Below are 23,414 nucleotides of genomic sequence, written 5' to 3'. Positions count from 1 at the left end.
GTCCTAGTGGAGTCGCGTACGCCGCTCTGAAATGCATGCCTGGTTTCCTGCTGTGAGCGTTAGCTATGGAACATATAGCGCACTGTTCTAACAAATCAATTTCGCTGCGCTTCATATTTATGGGTAAGATGAATAAACTTTCTAATGCTTCCATGTAATGTCAGGGTAACATGTTTTATTTAAAGACGATATTTAGGAAAAGAGACAGTATACAGCAGCAATGTTTGTGATATTTTAAATGATATCATTTAGTTACATCTTGGATTGTATTCAGTGAAGAGTGAAAATGTAGTCCAACAACCATTTTGAAAAACTCCACCTAAAATTCTTTTGGCAAGCCAAAGCGTTACATCAAATATACAGTTAAAATTCATAGCAAATTAAAGACACTAAAGGATGATGACCCGAGTCTTGCTACCGCATCCATCCGCCCGTCCTCAGAAAGCGCACGGCGTCCGCAAAACCTTCCTCGTGCAGGGCTTGCATTCTGGGCAGGGGCGCCGGGAAGAGGGCGCGGTCCAGGCGTTTGATGTTATCCCAAGAAAACTGAGAGCGCAAAAAAACAAACAAACAAAACAAAACAACCAATAATTTTACAGTAATGTACACCCAATGGACTAGTTTTATCATCTTAATGATCAATAATGTTCATTAAACTACAGTCTAGGTGGAGCAGATGGAGCAACAAGGTGCATTATTGTTATTATGTGGGGTGTATTCTAAACTGACACTGGGTTCAGCACCCTGTCCGATTAAGACTTTAGTATAACGAGCAGACTGACTTTAAGGGTCATGTTTGGCAGCCTGATGTGTGGCTGCACACTGCCTATGGGATGATGTGGGCAGATGTCCTGTGGGCCACTGAATGGTGATACAGTGATTGTACGTCCTGTGGGAAGGACAGGAAGCCCATCCGTGAACCCGCCATCTATCCATTTCTACTGGAGAAAAAAAAAATGTTTTAAGGTCGTAGCGGCGCATACAGAAACAATATTCCTGCTGATGGAAATTTATGTTGGTGTTCTTGAAAATAATCTTTTGGTTTCAAAGAATATCCCACCAGTTTCTTTAACCAATGGCCCCATACTGACTCAATACTTAAACAGCACCCAGCATCAGTTATACTGAAGATCTCCCACCGCTCCCCTGGTGTCATTTTAACAGCCATAGTCTGTCACACAAAGAAATGAGTTGAACTCCTAAACTGCGGTGCCCATATTCACAGCCCATACATCTGAAAAATGGCCTGGAATAGGCTGTTCCAGAGCCATATGCTATGAATCACACACACACACACACACACACACACACACACACACACACACACACACACAATTACCTGGCCTTGGAATTCCACTGGCTTCATTCCAGCATAGACAGGCACAAAGCTGCTAGCCAATAGGACCTTTAGGAGCAATACCAATATAAAACATGCATCAGGCCACGCAACCAGAGGGTGTGTTGAGTAAACAGAAGACGAGGAAGGGAGAGAGGGCTGTATGATGAGGGAAGGGTAGAGAACAGGAAGAGAAAGATGGATGGGGGGCAGGGCGAAAGAAAAAAAGCTAGAAAAGGATGAAATGAAACAAAAAAAGAGTGCAGGAGAACAGACAAGGAAAGAAATGGGGGGGGCGGGGGATGACCATCAAACGTGTGACTCCACAAAATGATGATAAAATCAGTAGGTGTCGTAACTGCAAGAGTGTACACAAGGCATTCTGTGTAATATCTTCCCTCAGAATCCCTTACTGAAGAGGGAAGGCCCCTATTGATACATTCTCTAATATCACCTAACAATAACAACCACTATCAATTCCACATCACTCTGGGGTGTGAATACCTTAATGAGGTCTTCTCTGGTGGTGAAACTGGACACCATCCTGTTCTTGCCCGTCTTGAAGTGGGTTATAGAAACGTGAAGGCACTTGTTGGCTAACAGGTGTGCATCAGGAGGTAGGATCTCTTCCATCCCGTCCCTGGCGTCCAATCACCAGACAAATGCTAATTCGTCATATCTGCATAATTAACAAGCTCGGCAGACGTGAATTTTCTCAAATGCTGTCCTGTAATTGCACAATCTGTTTTGGCCAAGCCGCTTGAGGAAAATCGCGTGAGGCATTACTTGCCCATATGGCTGGAAGGCTGTGACCCTTGCAAATGTGTCTAAGACTATCTGACGCCTCCTTGATGCCTGTGCACTGGCCCACATATGATTTTTCTTCATGGAGCAGTGGCAGGCATTTAACATCAAGCCTGTGCTGTGTGTTTGTATCCGAATGCCTGTTACTGCTCTGGCTATGACACAGTCGAGCACATTCAAGGCATTCAGGGCCCGCTCGTGCAGGCTTTGGAGGGGCTTTTTTGTCAAGATCGTGGCCTCTCCAACAGGCCTCATATAACCGCGGTAGGAGACGTGCTTGCAGCGCCCGAAACAGCACCGGTTATTCCGATTTCACGGAGAAGAGAAATGGATGCGTTCTGGAGGTCGTGCATCAAGTTACCTTAAGGTCAATGTCATCTTGCTTTCTCAGTCATGCACACATAAGCGAACACACAACATTATATAGTAAGCAGACAGCGCACGACCCTCTGTGCCACAGACATTTGTTCACATATCACTGTTCCTACACTCTTCAGCAAAGCCAAGCCTCACACACCTGCTCGACATTTATTCAGCTTGGTGCGCTACAGTTCTGGAAAAATCCTTGTGCCAAACATTGGGAAAAGAGATGGGGGGGGGGGGGGGAGTAGGGATGGGACTCACGGCAGTGCGAATGGAGGCTTCGCTGGGGCAGTCATGTTTGTTCACAGGCAAGTTGATCTGCTTTTATGGTGCCAGGCTTTGCCTGTAGGCAGCAATTGCATCCAGTAATGGCTGTGCAGTGAATGGAAGCCAACTTGTCTCTTTTGCCTGGAGGACCCACTAATGCAGAGCGAGATGGGCAGCCTGGCCACGTCCACTACACTCGAGTAAACCGAGAGCTCAAGTGTGCGGCGTCATGGAGGTCATACGACAGCTACGTCACAAAGCCCACTGGAAGACGGCACAAGCATGAGCATCTGTAGCATCTTCCCGTGTGGCGCAGCCTGTGGCAGCGGATCAGAACAGAAATGCTGGGCTGTATGATGTAATCGATCATTTCAGCATTCATTCGTTGCCATGCTTGAGTTCTTTATTGCTTGTTAGCAGCATTTCACTCCTGTTCCAGTACCACAAGCTAGAAGCCTTCACCTCAAAAGCCCATCCCTGCCCCGTGACAGTGCTTCTCTTTTTGTCGCATCAAGGTTTGTTACGTTTCACATTATGTGAAAATGTATCACAAGATGTGCAATCACTTGTGCCCTGCATGGCCAGATAATCCTAACCTTACCTCAGCTCGAGCATGAAGTCATATCCCGGTGACAGCGCACCAAGTTTTTGTTTCCTGACATTGTTGGCAAACCGGTAGGTGAATTCTTTACAGTGCTGGGGAGCGATAGAAAACCAGAAAGAACAGTCAAAATGCCTCAGAAAATTGTGTCAGAGCAGTGACTATTTATAAGGTAAGTCAAGTTCATTTCTATAGTGCTTTTCATGCACAGTGGCAATTCAAAGTGCTTTACACAGTCTTTGTGCTTTACAAAGAATTTAAATAATAAAGTTGATTAAATCTTGAGATGCATCAACTCAGGAAGATTTATGCCAAAAAGGGGGAAAAAAAGTTTATATAAATAGAAAAAGGTTATGTAACTAAAATTAAAATACAGTTCTTTAAATAGAAATCAAATTAAATGATGAAATATTAGAAACTAATTAAAAAGACAAATAAATCCATGAAAAGAATGCGTGATTAAAATGGAAACAGAAAGTTCATTTAAAGCAGAATACTGGTGATGTGTTCTGTTCTTTTGTTTCCCTCCAGCTGCTGAATTTTGACTCTGAATTGTTTGTTTAGAAAGACCAGCAGCAGGTCCATTAGAATGATCATTCCTGCTGTAAAGAAAATCATTGTTTAGTCTCAAGATCTTGTTTAGACAAGAAATCTATAATTTTGTTAATATTCAAGATGATAGAATGTTGATTTAGCAATTTCTATAACTGGACTTCTAAAACAGAGGCCATTAGAATACCTAGATTGTGACAGGCAGCAAATCTGCATCGGTCATATTTATTTCCAAATAAACTCAGTTTATTTATTCAGTTAAAATATTCAGTTTTTATTTTAATTTTATTCAACTGCAGGAAGTTTTTGTACATGAATTTTGCATCATGTTCAAGGCACCACCATAGTGAGTTGATGGGACCATTGGCCCTTGTTGAGAGAGACAAATCACATCATCTGCATAACTGGTAAGATAGTCAGTCCATAATTAATACCATTGAACTGGGACATTTTGAAAATATTATATCTATTAGTGATACTAAGAATACAGCTACATTGCAGAACAGAATTACAGCATGTCAGATATGGATTTTAATGTTGAAAGAAATTGCAAACATTTAATCTTTCAGCAATCATTTCAGGAGGCATGTGTGTATTTAGACTATAGTGGCAAACAGAATTTAGCAGATGTTAACTGTTCATGCTGAAGAATGGTATTGTAACCCATGTTACACAGCGTATTGTAGATTTCACTGAGAATCTGAAGCTTGTTTTTACACCATCTGCATTCTGGTTTTCCTACATTCTTTCCTTCTGGGGTCAAACAAGTATTTCTCCATGGTGTTTTTGCTTAATTTAAATGGTTTTATCCTTAACTGGTGCAATCACATCCATGACACTTAAGTTTTGAGTAAAGTATTAACTGATCCAGACAGGTTGGATGGTAAGGTAGATCATGAAAAGATTAAGGCCCATGTAAGGCCCATTCATGGCCTGGAAGAGCCCACATACGCAATAGTGCTGTGGAAGAGCCACATCCTTACTAGTTGGTTGAAACTTTGACATCTTATGAGCTAACGAAGACCAGGCTGTCACCATGACAGTGTGTGGGCCTAGTCACATGTTGTAAGAGACCAAAAGAGTCCAACATGGCACAGTTGCTTTTGGGGTTTTCAGTGTGTATATTAAAATCACTAGCAATGACAAAGTGATATAAATCAGTGGAGATAAGAAAGCATGAGCGTAAAAATCAACTACAAAATTTGCACGGCACTTAGGAGGCCTGTAGATAGTTACTAATACAATTTGCAGTGCCCCCTTGCACAGTTGCTCAGAGATACCCAAAGGAGCTAAATTCCCCAAAGGTTACCTGCATATACCAAAAAGAATCTTGAAATACAGTAGCTATGCTGCCACCTCTCCTGCTGACTCGTGAGTCATTTATAAAACTGCAGTTTTGTGGAGCTGGTTTCTTTAACAGAGTTGCACTGCTACATTCATTTAGCCAGGTTTCTTTTAAAACCATAAAAAAAAATAAAAATAAACTCTATGAACTGCAATGCAATCATTAAGTATCACTTGTTAGTACGAGATCTGATATTGAGAAGAGTTAATTTAATAATCTCCATGCTTGGCTCCAAGAGCAATTAGTTGTACATACCATAGATTAGAGGGATTTACTTTATCAGTATTAATCAGCAATACAGAGCATCAGATACATACATTCAGTTCTCTCTATTGCTGATTCACACCAGAATAGTAGAGATTTCAGGTGTTGAAGTCACTGTTCTTTCTATTACTGATAAAAACGGGGGGCTTTCTCGGTCCCAGCTTGTTTTTAGAACAGCTGTCTGTATAATCGCTACTACAGCAGGGACCCACTGCATATCACAGCTGTCTGTTAGTGTTCCATAGACTGCTGCTGTTATCGGTAGTGCTAACCAAACATACTGTGCTCTGTCTTGCCAGGGTGCGTGTGTGAGAAGACGTATTCAAGTCGGAAGAGGATGAAGGGGACAGGTGGAGGCTGTGCCCTGCGTTTTTTGGGTAAAACCTGTGGGTTAGCTGTGACAGACAGAGATAGCTTGGTCCCTGCACACACACCAGCTCCTCCATCTTCTCAGATAACAGCATCATATTTTGGCTAACAGTATTCCCTTCAGAGTATGACACTCCAGAGATAGGCCACCTCCAGAATCCATACTTAGCTACAGATGTTAAGCACTATTTACTCGTGACAGTTCTGACATTACCATAATTTATACTACACACACATAAAAATGTCACACACTAGACTGTATCCACTTGTCATCTCCCCCTCCCAATCCTGGCCTTTGGCAAACTCAGCAAACTTTACCTCCAGCTTGTCAGGGGCTGTGACGACTACGGCGGCGACCAAAGCTCCGGCCGACGCCCCCGCACACGCTCTTAAAGAGTCCAGCAGCTTGTCTCCGTGTCTGAGCAGCGCAGCCACAACGCCAAGATGGTAGATCCCCAGAAAACCGCAGGCGGCGAACGACAAGTTCACAAGGGCCATCACTGCAGCCCCTGCAGCTGTGCTTTGCGATGACAGATCAAAGTATATCGTCAGTCTAGATCTGGGGAATGGGTGACAGCAATAATCTCGTAAAACCCGCAACCTGCTGGTTCAACAGGTAAGTTAGCCCTTTTCGAATGAATTATGTTAAACTTAATACCACTGCTCTGTAATAGGGCAAAAGAGGTCGGTTAAACAAACTATCCTTTTTAAAAATGCACAATTAGACTCGTTGAGCATTTCTCATCCCTAAGTAGATAACTTTAACACTGCGACCTTTTTTGTCGTCCACCTAAGTCATCAATTCGTCATCGGCTAGCTATCCCTAATTGTCAATACAGGGTAATGTAATTAAAGCAATATGGATATTAGTGACAAAACACTCACCGTCACAAACCTAGCCAAGCATTGTCCAGCTTAATGCATTTACGAGGCCCATAGAACCCTCCTTCCAGCTTTAAGCATTTAAAGACCAGAAAATTAAACGTGGATAGATAAACATACTTCCGGGTACTACCATGTTTCAAAATAAGAGTAGTCTGACCCGAAACGTATCGAATTGGACTTGGGAAGCGTCACATGTCACAAGGGTGTGAATAAATGCCCAAATACCACATTTTATAATTCGTCTCATTATTTGTATTCTAAGTGCCACAAAATATAAACATGTAGACATGTGAACGTCAAGGCCAGTTGTGAATCTGTATGTAGCTCAAACGCAGTCAATTCACATGGGACCCATTTAAGAACAGCGTGCCTACATTTCAAACTTGGTAGACTGCCACCTAAGATGAACATTACTGAACACTGTCACTGTCTTACCTCAGAATCAGTCTAAACGTCTCTAAATTATCCCCTAGCCACTCTTGGGCATACAATAAACAGACATATTACTGTGATGCTCTGCGACCCCTCTGAGACAAGCACGGAATATACGTTATTATGAAACATGGGCCTGGTGAAGATCCATTTGTCCTCAGTGGTTTGGTCCTAATTGTTCTTGCTTTTATCAGGCCAATGCTTAATAGCTCAGCAGTGTAGAAGGCAAAACCCTGGAGAATGTGGTGAACTAGGTTAATGTTTGTGTATGCCTATGATCAGCAGATGTTTACTCACAGTCCTGCAGATCCACGGGTGCTATGGTGCAGTTCTGATGTTCTCCCCGCCCTAATATGCCTGGTCTGATTCATCTAGTAAGTAAGACCAAGCACCAAGCCTTTTCAGTGTAAAGAATACTAAATTAGGTTAAACACATCCCAGGCTGTTAGCAAGACACGCAGAGAATATACATCTTCCACATAGGACTGATAAAAGCTAATTATTAAAGTAATGAATCAGAATGATTGTCAGAGATTTTTCATGCATCATGTATCATGTATTTGTACATCTGGCTCTAAATCTTTATGAATACACCACAATTAATTGACTCATTGCCAACTCTGTTTGCCCTCAGGGACTGAATATTCCTGTAATATGTTTTGCTGCACAATCTCCTGCAAAGCCATCTTACATTGTCATTTTGCATTTTCTTCATGACTTTCACTTCAGACTGGTTCAACGCTTTGCACAATAGCCCCTCAAAGACAGCGTTTAGTGGTGGAGTCAGCACATTGTTTCTCACCACGGTCCTCCTCCAAACCCTGGTAGGTCACCTCAGATTTGCTGCTTCTTCACTCGTTCTTGTGGTTAGCAGCGATGTGGCTGAGAGGTTACAGGCTTTAGTGGGAAAATACAAACCTACCTTTCTCTCTCTTGCGCTCTCTCTCTCTCTCTCTTTTTCTTTTGCTCTCTGTGCATATTTATTTATATAATGGAGATGAAAGAATGAGTTTAAGGTGATAGAGCTTTGACATGTGGTTAATAACAGTCATGTGTCTGGGCAAATTGCTTTCCTTTTGCTGTGGATGTTGTGTTCAGGTGTCAAGGGGCAGAATACTGACTGAAAATGCTTTTCTTTGACCATACCTTCACGGTCCCCGTTGAGAAATAGATTATTATGTGCTTTGAATTTAAGGTGGATAAAACCATGCTGACAACCACAAATCCTAAAGCATTAGGCTTATTTAATAAAGACAGACCTGACTGGTTCTGTCACCATTCAGTGACACACTGAATAATTATTTTGTATTTATTACATAGACTTAGTCATACCTGTAGGATAAATGCATAAATATCATGGTCCTATTAGAGTTCTGTGCAGGTAGGTGACCATAATCATGTAACATTTAGCAACGAGTAAACATCAAGTGGCAGAATTTTCCCTCATTTTGGTACTTCCGATGTTAGGATTGTGATGTTAGGATTTTGTTGCGGGATGATGCTCTAATGAAGTCAGAATTTCTTGTTAATATGGAAAAAGGCCTAGGCTAAATGAGCAAAGCTTCTCAGAGAAATATGCTCAGAGAGGAAAAAAGTGTGGATCTGACTCTGCCCTCTTGCAGAATGAACAGATACTTCTGCACATGCCGTGCTAAGCTTAATCACAGCTAAAACTTCATCAAAGCGGAGGATTATTTCTTGCTCAATGCAGCTAAGAGATGGAGAAAGTTCATGGGTGCTTGTGTATACATGCACACTGTTCCCAGGGCAAAGCGGCAAGGTGACCTGCTTGAGATGGTGCAAATGGATGCCAAAGATCAAATAAGTGTCTTAGAAGGAGTGGCATGACATGGTGAAGACCAGAGGGATGAAAGGGGGAAAAAAATCAAAGAGATTGGAGTGTGTGTGTGTGTGTGTGTGTGTGTGTGTGTGTGTGTGTGTGTGTGTAAGAGAGAGAGAGAGAGAGAGAGAGAGAGAGAGAGAGAAAGAGAGAGAGAGAGAGGCAGAGGGACTGTGTTGGGGGGTCATGGGGTGAGCATGACTAGATGAGAAAGAGAACGGGTGACGTGTTTCAATCTAAAATATGTGTGAAGAAGTCTGCACTCGGGATTGAAGACTACACTATTGATAGGGATCCATACACCTTCGAGAGCAGGAGAGACTCTATCCAAAAGATAAAAAATTCTCTTTCTGCTCTTGTATATCTTCTGATGTGACCACAAGAATCTGCAATGGTGCCATGTTTTTTTACAGCAAGCTTTGGATTTGTAGTAGGTAAATGCCCTTTTGGGTTCATATCTGATCCTTTTAAAATTAGATTTACATGTAAAGGTCCAACTAACGATGCACAGCTGGAGTCATATAGGCCACATTAATAATAAATTGGCTGGTATATATGCATCCTAGATTTTGGATGTTGTTTGACATGCAGTTAAGGAACTGACTCATGACACTCCCCACTCAGTGGCTGATCTGGAGTAAGACATTCCCAAGTTCCAAAAAGGCCTCAAAGGAAAAAAAAAAAACCCACTGAGTTGTAGCAGACAAGCAGTGTAACAAAAAATAGAATTGATAAATGGTGTTAAAAATCAACATCTGGAAGAAATAGAAGTGTTCCAAAGAAAAATGTACCATAGGCTTCAACATCCTCCAAACCAAACCAAAACAAGGACAAACTATTAAAGGAAGGAAAAGTAGATTGTGGCCCAGAATGAGGGAGACAGGTAGAGGTGAATTAATCAGAATTGTATTTCTCTTAGCCAGATACCAGGGGTGTATGTGTGTGTGAGAGAGAGAGAGAGAGAGAGAGAGAGAGAGAGAGAGAGAGAGAGAGAGAGAGAGAGAGAGAGAGAGAGAGAGAGAGAGAGAGAGAGAGAGAGAGAGAGAGAGAGAGAGTATTTTCCCACTAAAGCCTGTAACCTTTCAGCCACATTTACACAAGTACACATTTAGGTTGGATTCAAACAGAAAGTCTTCACATTAGAAAATTCTCTGAAAAAGAGAAAACTTCCTTTTTGTAACCTGTAAACGGTTACTCTTACATTAATGTCAGCTTTTGTCCAGAATCCTTCTCATGATTAGTAGGGGTCTATAGAAAAATCCAAATGAGCCAAATGCCGTAAATATAAATGAATCACAGTATTGGATTCATATCTTTTCTTAATTTGCATCAGAGGCTTCTGGATCGAACGTGTGTGTATATTTATGTATTTAAGAGTATTCATGAGAGTGCCTTATTTAGACATACGCTCTTATTCATTCACAGCACAGCTTTTGTGTAATAGGAGTCATGGATAGATATTATTGTGAAAATGAAATGAGTTCTTGGAAGCACAGTTTTACGTACCAGTACCACTAAGCATCAGAAAACCTATCTCTATGAGAAAAGTAGTCCATCAACCAACACACACACACACACACACATAGTGTGCAACGTGGTAGATCAGCCAAAGCCTTGGACATTCAAGGTTCTCTCTCCCCTTTCACTCCACTTCACTATGTGCTTGTTTCCTGTAAAGGTCTGTTCCCCTCCCCACGTGGCTCTTGACCCCACACCAGAGCGGACAGTAGAGCCAGTGTTTCTTTTCCCTGCTACGTGTTTGGGATGCGCTGGAAAAGGAAGGTATAGGTCTGTCGTTGACCCTGTTCGTGGCTGCAGAGAGGTGTGCCCAATCAGCAAGGTGCTCTGAACTGACCTGGGTTATCTGCGCTACTGTCCTAAAATGGCTTTGGCGGTGGCGTAGGAGTTGCCGTGGAGAAGCCAGTTCTTAAACTTACCTGTGTAATCTGTGCATGGCAATACCAAGCCATGTGTTCAGAACGAAAACCTTAACACAAGCCCAGCACAGACCAATGAGATAACCGAGAATGTATTTACAATTTTTGTTCATAGTTTAATTCATACTTCTGTTTGCATTTTCTCTTCTCCCCTTCATAAATATGTACATCTAAAATTGATAAAAAGCAAATAAATTATGCATAATGAAAACACAGAGTCTCATGGTGCTGCTCTGTGTTCTTGGCTGTGATATTTGACCTGATCAAATATTAATCATTGTTTCCAAAAATACACCGGCCCGTATTTCTGAAGTTCAGACGATATGCCGTCTCCTGCCATGAGCTCAAGACGTAGGACATCTGCTAGGCGCTAAGGGAAAACCGTGCTGACTTGTGCTGGCAAATTAGCACAGATACATAAATGTTATTGAAAAGAGCTTGCCTCTTCAAACTGAACCGCAGCAATTACGAGTTTTCTCTCCAGTATATTCCTGGGTTTTATTGTTACTTAGTTATTTGAGGCTTAATTTGTTGAGTCCTAAGTTTGGCGATATACTCTGTCGTGCCGGATTAAAATCAGACCAATGGGCGTTACTTGGGTGTTATATTAGCCAAAATCCATTTAGAGAAATGTCCAGAATTGAATGGCCTGTGCCCTCTTTCCCCATGCCATGGCACCATTAACCTGATGAATTGAATTATATGGGGGGGGGGGGGGGGCGCGAGAGAGAGAGAGAGAGAGAGAGAGAGAGAGAGGGAAAGAGAGAGACAGAGAGAGAAAGAGAGAAAGAGAGAGAGAGAGTCAGTGAGTTTGTCAGCAGCAGGTGTGTCTTCGTCTAATGGGCTTGTGTTTGCTTCTTCTACAGGGTGTAAGGCACACTGAGGTGCACTGCTTTGATGACAGTGCTCATTATTCTCCCGTCTTCCATTATGTCACTCAGGGTCAGATTTCACCTTACACTGTTCTCCCATTCTAAGCCCTCTTCTTCTTTCCGTTGTACTGTTCAGTTGTACTGGGTGGTTTGCAATGAACTTGGTTTCCAACAACATGCACTCAGGTGGATTGGGTTTCAAGTTGAGGCTGAATGACCATTTGATCTGCTTTCACCGAAAGTGAACTCTGTACACTGATATGGATGCAGCCAATTCCTGGAAAGGTCAGAATGTCAGACGTCAGTGTGTAAGTGACAGGGGTCTCATTATATTAGATTCTATAAAGTATCCTTGTATACATGTGGAGCCTGTGTGCTTCATTTCCTAGCATTAGACAATGTATTTTTGCTGCAACCATTTTAAAATCTGCATTCCAGCTACAGGTGGGATGTTTGAGGAGTGTGGCAGCCAGATTTAGGGATTATGTTAACGCCACTTAAAGAGGAATTACACTGTATGCTTTCCAGTTTCTAAAATGAGGACAGTCTCTCAGTGCACAGTTTATTACTCTATAATAAAGGTGTGGGGTTATACTGTACAGAAGGTCTGACACACACACACACAGACACACACACATACACATTTATGGCATTTATTTGATGCTTTTATCCAAAGCGACTTACAATTATGACTAAGTACAACTTGGGCAATTGAGGGTAAGGGCCTTGCTCAAGGGCCCAACAGTGGCAACTTGGTAGTGGTGGGGCTTGAACACACACAGACAGAGAGGTTGATTTGACCTTGGTTCCAACTTTTTTTTTTTTGGCCATTAACCTCAAATGTGTGGTAAATAAAGTCACCTGAGGGAAAGAAATGCTGTAACTTTCATCAGCACCAGGTCCAAAATGCAGACACGGCTTTCCAGACAAAATATTGACCTAGTACAAGGTGACATGCATCTGCCTCTAGCTCTGCTCCTCGAGGTTGTGGTGGCTGGGATCATTTTACTGATCCCTCCAGAGGAGAAGCACAGATGCGTCACTAACATTTAAGGGACCGTGAGTGTTTCTCTTCTGTTTTACATCTCCTGGATATATTAGAATACGTATCTTTTGGCAGTAATAACACTTGTCTGGTATGTGTGCTATAATATAGTATTTCTGCAACTTTGACCAAAACTTTCTGCAACAGGTCTTATAACAGCTGGACAGAAATACAATACCACAGACATCAATATTTTCAAAAACGGAAGATCAAAAACAATATTATACACTTTGTGGTCTTTTTCAGTTTTGTAAGTACACTCAAAGGCTTCTATGGAATGAGACACATGGCTATAGGGACTCATGATTCTCATGGACTGAACAACAGCATCAGACATCACAGAATGGTACAATCTCTGCACAGCAGCTATTGACAGTGGAATACACCCAAAACAGTGGGCTTCACCCAAAGCACCGCCTGTAGTATCACATACATAGTAGCACAGATCTGCAGCCTGGTTTATTTGAAATTGTTTCAAAAGGATGTTTGGAGGAAATCTGTTTCTGCACACCACGTCCCAAGATGTGGTCTCTCCTAAGGCCGGAGGCTTTCTGTCCTGCACCATAGAAAGAGTAGTATTTCACATATGAGATGAATGTAATTACAAAAAGGAAAATACACTAACCCTTGGTAAGGAAGCATCTAGAAGGGTCCTCCCATATTATATCACAAAATAGATTTTCAGATAGGAATCATAACAAGCAATGAATGAGGAAATGGGTTCTATTCAAAAGTTTGTTCAGCGAATGCTTCCTTCTGTCAGAGCCATCTGGGTTTTGCAGTGGTTCACCCTCCATGACACACGGGCTGGGCTTGTGGGAAATGACAGATACAGAAGAATGTAACCCGGCACATTTTTTAATTAGGTGAAATCACATTATGTTTGATATGTTTTATACATCACAATGTTTCAAAGAGGTTTAAGTGTGTGTGTGTGTGTGTGTGTGTGTGTGTGTGTGTGTGTGTGTGTGTGTGTGTGTGTGTATGTGGGGGTGAGTTTTTCTTAAATTTTGCTCTCCTAGTGTTTCTACAGGCACTACAACAGTGCCTAATTATTCATTCCGAGCCATAAAGTACACTGTTTGAGAGGGTCAGTCACATAGCTCATAACTTGCCTGTTCTGACGCACCTAATAACCTTTGTGAGTGGAGAAGGATATCAGGACAGTTATAAAAATCTGATGAGGGTACTAAAGGATCTGCAGGACCACACAGAACCAGAAAGTGGACTAAACCGACCTTCACAGTGAATCTAAATGTTAATCCTACTTGATTATGCACACCTACTTCCACTTTCAGTCCAATTTTGGCAAATTAGGAATGATAAAAGGGGAAAGTTGGTATTCTGAAGACATTTGGGCTACAACGGCCTCATCAAGTTCACTTTGCTGTGTGTGTGGAGGAGGAAGTGGGAGTGAGAGAAAGTAACAATATAACCATGCAGAAATGAATACCTTTATTACATTTCTGTTTTGTTAAATGATCTTAAATATGCTTTATATAAAGAAGGAGAATTTGTGTGTGTGTGTGTGTGTGTGTGTCTGCTTGTGTGTGTGTGCATGGAAGAGCACGCTAGAGAACCAGTTTCATCTGGAGTACAGGAAGAAAATTGGTGTCATTCCTAATCGATGGATTATGCAGCTCAGGTTGGCTGCAGGGTCAGAATTCACAAGCCTAATTTGGAATTCTTCCTGTTAACTGAGCTCTGTAAACCTAATGCTTCACCTCCAAGCTCTTCAAGGTTTCCAGTGAAGCTCTCATCCAACAGAAGCCTGCAACCTAAGCCTCCAGCATTATTCTTCTCTGGTTAGAGGCTTGCTTGAACACTGATCTGGGACCAGTGGGCACTATACCTAATCCTTCCAGAATGTTAACTCTCTTCAGAGAAAGCCGTATTGATAAAAGCACTTCTTGTGTCCTGGTTAAATTATCTCTTATATGCCATGGGAGCCTGACCTTCACTTTGGAATCTTACAGTCTGCAGAGCTAATGTCAGACTGTGACTGGAACTATAATATGCAGATTAGGATTGCAATCATACTGTGAGGTTCAGGATTAAAACTACACAGATTAGGAAATGGAGCCATACAGTATGGTAGAAAGACTATCAGAAGCAGTGAGACCACCCCAGCTGTCAAAAAGCAGAAAGCATTAAAGCTTAAATGTAAAAACCTTAAAAATAATCTCATGTCGTGCTACTGCAAAAGGAACATCTTTAAGCCGAGAGACCTTTGCTGTGTGAGTAAATGCTCAGGCAAGGTGTAGTGAAATGTGTGAATAAAATTTGAACCTAATGGGGAACCGGTTGTCTAAGTGCTTAGTATAACATAAGTGCTCAGAGTTTGTCGTCCTGGCAACAGTCGTTATGGCCCTGGCATGCTACACGCATGATGTGATGAATAATTTTCTTGGAATGAGCACAACGGCACTTTAAACAAAGTGGGACAACAACTCATGGCAGCATGGAAAAGATAATCTGTCAAATATGAAACAAACAGGAGAAGAAGGAGCGGTATTGTATTCCTGCTGATCTCTCTTTGTGTGTGTGTGTGTGTGTGCGTGTGTGCGTGTGTGTGTGTGTCTGCAGCCTCCCAAGCCCTTTCACTTTCGTGACAATATGTTGGTCCCTTTTCTGACACCAGAATGTATGCCTCTTTGTGCCTCTCCTCCTGCCTGTTATCGGACGCATCGCTGCTTTTCCCTGCACGAGCCGCTGCTTTTTGCAAAGCGCAACCGGCAGGCAGAGCATGTGGCGGCTGCTTTTGTGCGTGAGCCGATCAGTATCGCCTGTCTCATAAGACAAATTCAGCTGGGGGGCATTTTTTATTGAGGCCTGCTTACCAGATGAGCATTTCTGGTTATAAAAGGCTAGGGGCTCTCTCACTCACACACACACACACACACACACACACACACACACACAACACACACACACAAACCTTTGTGTCCATATCCCACCTATGGCCATATTAAGAAGCATTTTAACTAAGCTCCTGTCCTGGCTTAAGCCAGGAGTTTTTAACCACTTTGCTGTTTGCCCTTGGCACGCCGTATGTTGGGATGTAGGCGGTGCTGCGCTGTGAACACTCCGAAACGGCCCATCACCTCTGCGAACAATCCGAGAGAAGGGCCTGTAAATACCAATAGCTCCCTTTCACCTCCACGTCCCAGCGGAGGTGCCATTTTGCGGAGGCAGGCGCTCCTAGACACGGCTTCGGTGACTGCTGTCGCCCTGAGCTGCCGCCAGCTCGCCCGTTTGACATTTGGCTTTTGAAAAGCGCCTGGGTGTGTAAGGGCCAGCGTGACACGGAGGCCGAGCGGAAGGTGGCTGACGGAGCCTTTTTTTTTTTTGGTTTGACCTCTGTTCACCTGTGAAGGAACACGGCAGAACAAAAGCGAGGGAGGGTGAGAGAGAAAGCAAGACAAAAGCAAGCAAGAAAAAGTAGAAAGGAGAGTGGAGGAACTAGAGAGAAGGAGGGAAACAAATAAAGATATATAGAGACAATAAAAGAGAGAGAGAGGGAAAGAGAAATATTTCCACTCTCCAGCACCAGCGCCGAGGCTTTCTTAAACTAGGATGAAGTTACTAGGTTCAGCCAGGTGGGGGAGCAGTAGTTCCACACCACTGTGTGTGCCTTTTCCTGCTAGTGCCTTGTTTTAAAACGCAGCTGGCCTGCTGCATATGGCCCACAGAACCTTGGCGTCTGAAAAGGACATTATTCTGTCCATTTGGTGTTACAGTCTTTACAGTGCAATATGGTCATTTACACAGGGGATGCGTTTTAAACATAAAGATGGTTTACAAGTTGAATGATCTTTTATACTGATCTAGGAACAGTTTCTTGTAGATTGAATCATAACCCTAACCATTGTATGCCTGAAATCATGACTTTACGTAGTATTAAAAGTGTAATATGCATGCTTACATAGGAAAGCAACACTGCTTTGTTAATTGTTAAATGCAATAAGTTGTGTTAAACAAACAAAGCCGTAGCGAACAGGTGAGAACAGGTTAAAAGGATTCATTGAATCCAAATGCTAATGAGTTTTATAATGAAGAAAAGCAAATGACCAGGAAAAAGCATTATGCAAATGACTTCATGCTAACAGGTGGCTACTATCTTCCCTTCACTGTTGGCCATTTTAACTCAGGCTGAACTTTTGTTTCAATACCATGAGAGAAACATCTGGAATTCCACTGCCAGAAATATAGCCCATCCATGTCTTATTTAAAATGGACTGGCATTATATACATTTTAATGTAGTTTTATTTTTAAACTCTTACAGCATGTTTGGTTATTATTCATGTATGGTGATTATTCTGGTGTTTGCGCACTTGTTGGTTTTGTTTTCGCTTATACAGTATACTCTAAATTCATCCCACAGAGGAAAAAACCAGCGCAATATTTCTGCAGTCAGCTGTGTGCCAGCCTTTTTCTCTTTAGCAAAACACACACACGCACACACAAGCTCATGCAAATGCACGCACACACATTTGTTATTTGCTGTTCGCTGGTGTGAAACACGCCCTCGCGGCTGTGGACACATCGGCGCGGTCCCCTCTCACTCCCTGCCATCCTCTTGTGGGGTGTAGCAGGCTGACAGAATCCCCCATGGATGCTCTCTGAAGTCCGCTCACTCCCAGCCCGTTTGGCGCAGGCTTGCCAGGATGCTGCAACGCCAACTCCGTGACGCAGTTTTTTGTTTTTTGTTTTGCTATGAAGCCTCACGAAGGGAGCCCACGGGATCAGTCGTCACACTATCACTCATGACCATCCTCCCCCGCGTCTCTCTCTCTCTCTCTCTCTCTCTCTCTCTCTCTCTCTCTCTCTCTCTCTCTCTCTCTCTCTCTCTCCCCATAGCTCTTCCACGGGGCAGTGAGAGGGAGACTGCGAGTAATGAGCCACATTAGTGGCCGTTCCAGATAAAAAGAGCGAACACACTGGCCATTTAAGATTCCAATCTCACCATGAGAGGGGAGGGGAGGTGAAAGGAGAGAAAGAGAGAAGAGAGACAGAATAAAGAAAGAGAGAGGGGGAGGAAGGTGCGCTCAGACAGAACCTCGGCACAGTTACAACACGCACACGCGGCAAAAATTAGGCTCTGCCCCGAGGCAAAAGCTCCCCTTTAGCACTGCCACTGCATTACTGACCTCAGACCAGCGTAAAGCTGCCTGTGAGACCACAGAGAGACTGGAAAGCTATGTCTGCAGGCTTGGGATCCAATGATGGCTGCTATAGTGAGCAGCTCTCAGTCCTAACATGGCATTAGCACTTAACATATTTACATGTGCATAGTCACAGTAGAACCCAGATTAGCTGCTAGCATAAAAGAAAACTGCTTTTATGTTTTAAAGTACTTTTGAGATGTCTATTAGTTTCCTGTAGGGTCCCGAGCAGCGACCGTGTCTCTGACATTTTAACCTATTCACTCTTATTTTTAGTATAGATTTTTTTTTTTTTTTTACCCCATATTAGCTTCAGTTAGATGTTTAGTTTTTTGGCCGTTTACACACTGTTTTAACTAATCAGAAATATTTTACTGGAGTTCACATTGTGTGATCATTATAATGGTGCGGTTTCCACTGCCATTGGGTGGGTAAGTACATTCTGTTCTCTGTCTAAACATACATATGTAGATGCACCACTGTGGAAGATTATTGTTCTGCAGCATTAGTGTAATATTTTATTTCTCTTTGTCTTTGTGTCCTTGTTTGGCAGTGTCTTACTTTAGTGTTGTTTTAAAAAACCTTCATTAGTTTTTGGCTGAATGATCAATTGGTTGATTAAGAAACATGTTTTAAAAACGTGTTAGAATGTCATCCTTCTTAGTTAATGTTAGGGTTCTCTGGTCTGCTTATAGTGTGTGTGTGTGTGTGTGTGTGTGTGTGTGTGTGTGTGTGTGTGTGTGTGTGTGTGTGTGTGTGTGTGTGTGTGTGTGTGTGTGTCTCATGGGTCATTATAATGGTTTTGACATTGTGTGCTGGCAAAACCCAGTGCTGATGCTCTTGAGCTGAACAGCTTCTGAAATCACTCAAAATGTTTAAGTAACAAAGAGCCAAGGGATTGTTGAGGTAGGGTGAACTGATCTCAGATTAGCACTCGTACCTGGAGACGCACATGACACAAGGGGTTCATTTGTCTTCCAGCACCCACCAAACTGTGTCAGATCAAAGCCACTGCTCTACAGAGAGGAAACTTTTCCTGCTGATCTGTTTTAAATGCCCATTGCCGCAGTGCGATTCCCTTGGCGATATATATAAGTGGACTTGTAAAAGTCCTTTCCACCTATAAATATTAACATACCCAGAGATAATAGGAAATGTAACAATTCGAGTTAGCATGCCCAAAGTCATTTATATAAAGCTGTTCCCTGCTAGCTGTCATTCATTATTAGCCATAGATTTCCCTATGAACATTTCCATATAAACCATCTCTTAAGAAGTCATTTTGAGACTTGCTTGGTACTGTTTACTGCAAAACTGGGCCAGTTGTTTATTGAGTATCAACATGTTTCAATATAGTGTCAGGAAAAAAAAGTAACTCCCAACCACACAATACTTCCAAGATGGTAAAACATTCAGAACTGACTAAGCAAGTATGGACACCGTAGGTTGCTTCGCCCCAAATAATCCATGAACCACTTCAACCCCACCAATGATCCAGGAACCACTTCAACCTCCCAAATAATCCAGGAACCACTTCAACCTCCCGAATGATCCAGGAACCACTTCAACCTCCCGAATGATCCAGGAACCTCTTCAACTAAAACGAGGAAATGCCACATGCCACATGACTTAAATTCTCATGCTGCATTATGCACGCCACCCCTGAGCTCAGAACAGAAGCCCTTCTTTTTCTGCTCCTCTTTGACCTGCAGCCAATTTATGCACACAGGCATCATATTTTTCCGACACTTAAGTATTCATCTGTGAAATTTTAATTGCAGTATATCTAATAGGGCTATTAAAGAAGAATGCACAAAGGAGTGCTTGCATACAAAGATGTGTGTGCACACCCCTCCCCCCACCCACTCACCCACACACACACACACCACACACATACACACACACACACACACACACACACACACATACATACATGCACTATGTTGAATGGGATGCGGTGACAGAACTATTGTGATCAGTCTTCTCGGGTGCTCCGTGCATGCTCTTCAGTACTTTATCTGTGAGCTGGAACCTTCATGAGGCTTTGATCTTTTTTCTCTTTTTCCCTTTGTGGAATAGTGGCATGCTGTGGGTGGAAAGCTGCTGTCTGGTACCTTGCTTCAGCACACCCAGAGCCATAGCGCAAAGGGATCGAAGCGTTCGTTTATGCAAATGACTCACCCTAATTAACCTCCATTGCATATGCCAATGTCTCCTTTCCTCAACTGTACCTATTTATTTATCTGTCTGCCTGTTAATACACACCAGATGTGGTTGTTGTAATACTGCTCCTCAAATAGAATAATTATGTGATTAAATAAAGTGCTCCGCCTTTCCCAGACAAAACCTTTCTTTTCTGAGTAAATATGTGATCAGGAATATTTTCCTTTACATGGCCATGAAAGGACCATGAATGAAAGGGTTCCAGAACATTGGGCCTGAGTCTGGGCTGTGTATGGATAGCTGACTTTTCTTTTGTAGGATTCAAAATGTGTTGTTCTCTTAAACTTAATGTCTCCCTCTCTCCTGTGTGTGTAACACTGGTGCCATCCTGTCTGCCATTCACACCATTAACAGGATTAACTCTGGTTTTATGACTCGGCCAGGGGCTAATTGTCCTCTGGCAATGCTCCCCATCTCCCCTTTGAACCCTGAGGTTGTAAACCAGATCGGTTTGTCCGACTTTGTTATGACTATCCCAGGGTCTCCTACCGATGCATGGTTGAACTTATGTTTCCAAAATTCCATCAGATTTTAACTTGCACTGGATGACAAAATTCTCCATACATATCTTAACAAGAAAACCTATTTTACTGTTTAGTAGACCTGTTTTTTTAGCTACAAGGCAGACAGATATGGACATCTTTTGTCTTGGCACACTGCATCTTGGGTGTTCGCCTTCAAAATCGAGATGTCATTATGGAATACGTCCGAAATTGTATAACACACTATGCACTTACTTGTAATGGTAGTACATACTATCCTCATGACATACTTAGTACTACTTTCAAATGAGTGTGGAACGTTCTGGACACAGGCTATGTTCGAAATAGCTTACCAAATCCTGCATACCATAATCTGCATACAGCACTCAGTATATACGGAATACTGCAAACTGGCCCCGGGAGTTGTAATGCGGTACTAGTATGTGACAAATGCAGTCTATACTGCTGCACATACTACACATAGTTGGTCATATACTGCATACTTATTCAGGGTGCAATCAGTATGCATGTAATATGCCGTAGGCTATTTTGAGTACAACCACACTTTGTCGTTACGGCTGAATGCCCCATGACATTTGAACTTCAATTCAAAAATGTTTGAATTGCTGTACGGAGATAAATTAAAAGGCCAGTGTGCGTTTAAAGATCATGTAGTGAAACGATTTTTGAAAAACACACAGATCAAAATGTCTTGCAGAATTTTGACAACATTGACACCTTAGAACAATTAGCGAGTTAGCTAAAAAATAAATGTTTTACAGAACAAACCAAGAATAATCAGCACATGAATCGGGTATGCTGTTAAGCGTTATATTTACATTTGAAAATCACTTTGTCAGTGTCTACCGTTTGCATCCCACCACACTGGCATTATGGGACTTTATAGTGTCCTGTTTTCATACACTTCACCTAGCATAGTATTTGGGAACTTTTGAATACTAACTGTGAATACTGCAATTTTGGACACACTAACCATCCCAGAAAGACTATTTTGGCATACTTCTACAGAACTATGTGATTTAGGACATCCTGAAAGGCTCCAGTTTGGAAACAACATGAAGACCTTCTTCATCGACGAGTTTTTGCGGTGTAATTATATGCCCCCAAGCTAAGACGTGGGCTTAGTCAGCAAAAGCAGTCCAACTGGGGCCTGGTCGAAACCTGAATGAACGGCAAGTAAGAACTAAAAAAGACCTGTTAAAACCAAGTAAGGCATAATAAATCCATTCATATGTGCAGTGGTTGACACATATCGGGTAGCTGGAATTCTTGTGAATCAGAATGAGGTTAGGGAAGAACCGGTTTCTGCAGAACAGCCAGTCCCCTCATGTCTCTAGAAGTTGTTTTTGTTTTGTTTTAATCACGCTTGGTTCACCATGAATCTTGTTTAATTTGTTCATTTTCATTTTGTTATAGCTCTATTTTCTTTAATTTGATACCTATGGTACCCTGTTGTATTATTTCACTGCATTATCTTATTTCTGATTAGTCAGTAAACACTAAGGCAGTAAGGCTGGAGGTGTGTGGGTGGTGTGTTTATTTCTGTCAGAGGCTTAATGACTATGTGACTATATGAGTTGAGACTGAATTAATATCTGTTAACATTAACTATTAATCAATTAATCATTAATTTAAATTTCCCTAGAATCTGTGATGCCACTTTAACCTTAACATAATTTAAATGCTAATTTATTGAAATCTTCATACCGTTACCGCCATGTATATTCTTTTTCAACATAAACCTTTTGAATTAATGGGAAAAAACACATGGACTGCCAATGGGCTCACTAGAAATGAGAATAGCGTTTCTATCTATTTAATAACCACTTATGATTTATGAAGATCTCAAACGTTAATCACGCATTCAGCAGTTTTGCTGCCTTGTCAAAAATTCAAATATCACGCTTAGCTCTGCTATTTCGAAACACTCCCCTTTGCAAAATCGAAATTTAAATAATTGCAATTGTCACACCCATATAACATCATGTCAACAGCTACACAACCTTAAAACACACACACACACACACACACACACATACACACACACACACACACACACACACACACACACACACACACACACACGTACGTACGTTCAAATAGCATACCTGTCTAGACATCGCCTAATAAATAAATAAGTAAAATAAATAAATCAGCGTTAGTATCATTTTTTGTTTCCTAGTGTCACTCCCAGCGAAAAAATAGCCTTGTATGTTGGACACAAATCTTGTTCCTGGAAATCTCAATAATGGAATCGTAAGTATTCCCTTATTATTATCCCCCAACCCTCCGAATTCCCCCCACGACTGCTTTGATTTGTTCTGATGCGAGCCCCGAGTCCCCCGTGTTCCCGTCAAATAAACCTCAAGGAAAAAAGGAAAAGCAACAGTCCTCTCTTTTTTTAGATATGCGCTAGTTATGGCGCACTTCAAACACAGATCCCCGTTGTGGCATGTTTCACATTTGGCGTTCCGTTCTCGTCGCAACCCTGTAAATACTCTGACCCCCCCCCTCCGCCACTACACAGAAATGACAGTAACTCTACAAGCCTTGTGCTGTGAATACGCGGGAATATCACAGTGCGTAAGGAATTACCAGAATTAAGGAGCA

General features: G+C 42.1%; 1 protein-coding gene and 1 long non-coding RNA gene across 7 annotated transcripts in view; one reads left to right on the top strand and one right to left on the bottom strand.

Moving 5' to 3' along the window:
- Window positions 1-155: 155 nt before the first annotated feature.
- pnpla4 (patatin-like phospholipase domain containing 4) lies at window positions 156-6,399 on the bottom strand. Of its 3 annotated transcripts, XM_035534949.2 has the most exons (6): window positions 6,220-6,399; window positions 3,372-3,466; window positions 1,841-1,976; window positions 1,340-1,405; window positions 783-938; window positions 156-546 (listed from the first exon to the last, which is right to left on the bottom strand). In XM_035534949.2, the coding sequence occupies exons 1-6, from the start codon at window positions 6,397-6,399 to the stop codon at window positions 415-417; spliced, it is 765 nt and encodes a 254-aa protein (XP_035390842.1). In that variant the 3' UTR covers window positions 156-414. The 3 variants fall into 3 exon arrangements, with proteins under 3 accessions (XP_035390842.1, XP_081556856.1, XP_035390845.1); XM_081700730.1 differs by lacking the exon at window positions 156-546 and having other exon boundaries at window positions 808-941; XM_035534952.2 differs by lacking the exons at window positions 156-546; window positions 783-938 and adding an exon at window positions 948-1,171.
- Window positions 6,379-23,414, top strand: part of LOC145651928 (uncharacterized) — a 37,888-nt gene continuing 20,852 nt past the window's right edge. The window contains exons 1-4 of one of the 4 annotated variants that reach the window (XR_014118033.1): window positions 6,379-6,517; window positions 7,518-7,592; window positions 7,948-8,042; window positions 10,737-18,509. This is a non-coding gene — a long non-coding RNA (uncharacterized LOC145651928). Of the gene's footprint in view, window positions 6,518-7,500; window positions 7,593-7,947; window positions 8,043-10,736; window positions 18,510-23,414 lie in introns of all 4 variants that reach the window. The other 3 variants (XR_014118031.1, XR_014118032.1, XR_014118030.1) reach the window with 3 other exon arrangements.

Source organism: Electrophorus electricus, chromosome 18 (genome assembly GCF_041902795.1).
Source record: "Electrophorus electricus isolate QZ-2024a chromosome 18, ASM4190279v1, whole genome shotgun sequence".
In the NCBI taxonomy this organism is placed as follows: Eukaryota; Metazoa; Chordata; class Actinopteri; order Gymnotiformes; family Gymnotidae; genus Electrophorus; species Electrophorus electricus.
This window is presented reverse-complemented; position numbering and strand designations above follow the sequence as displayed.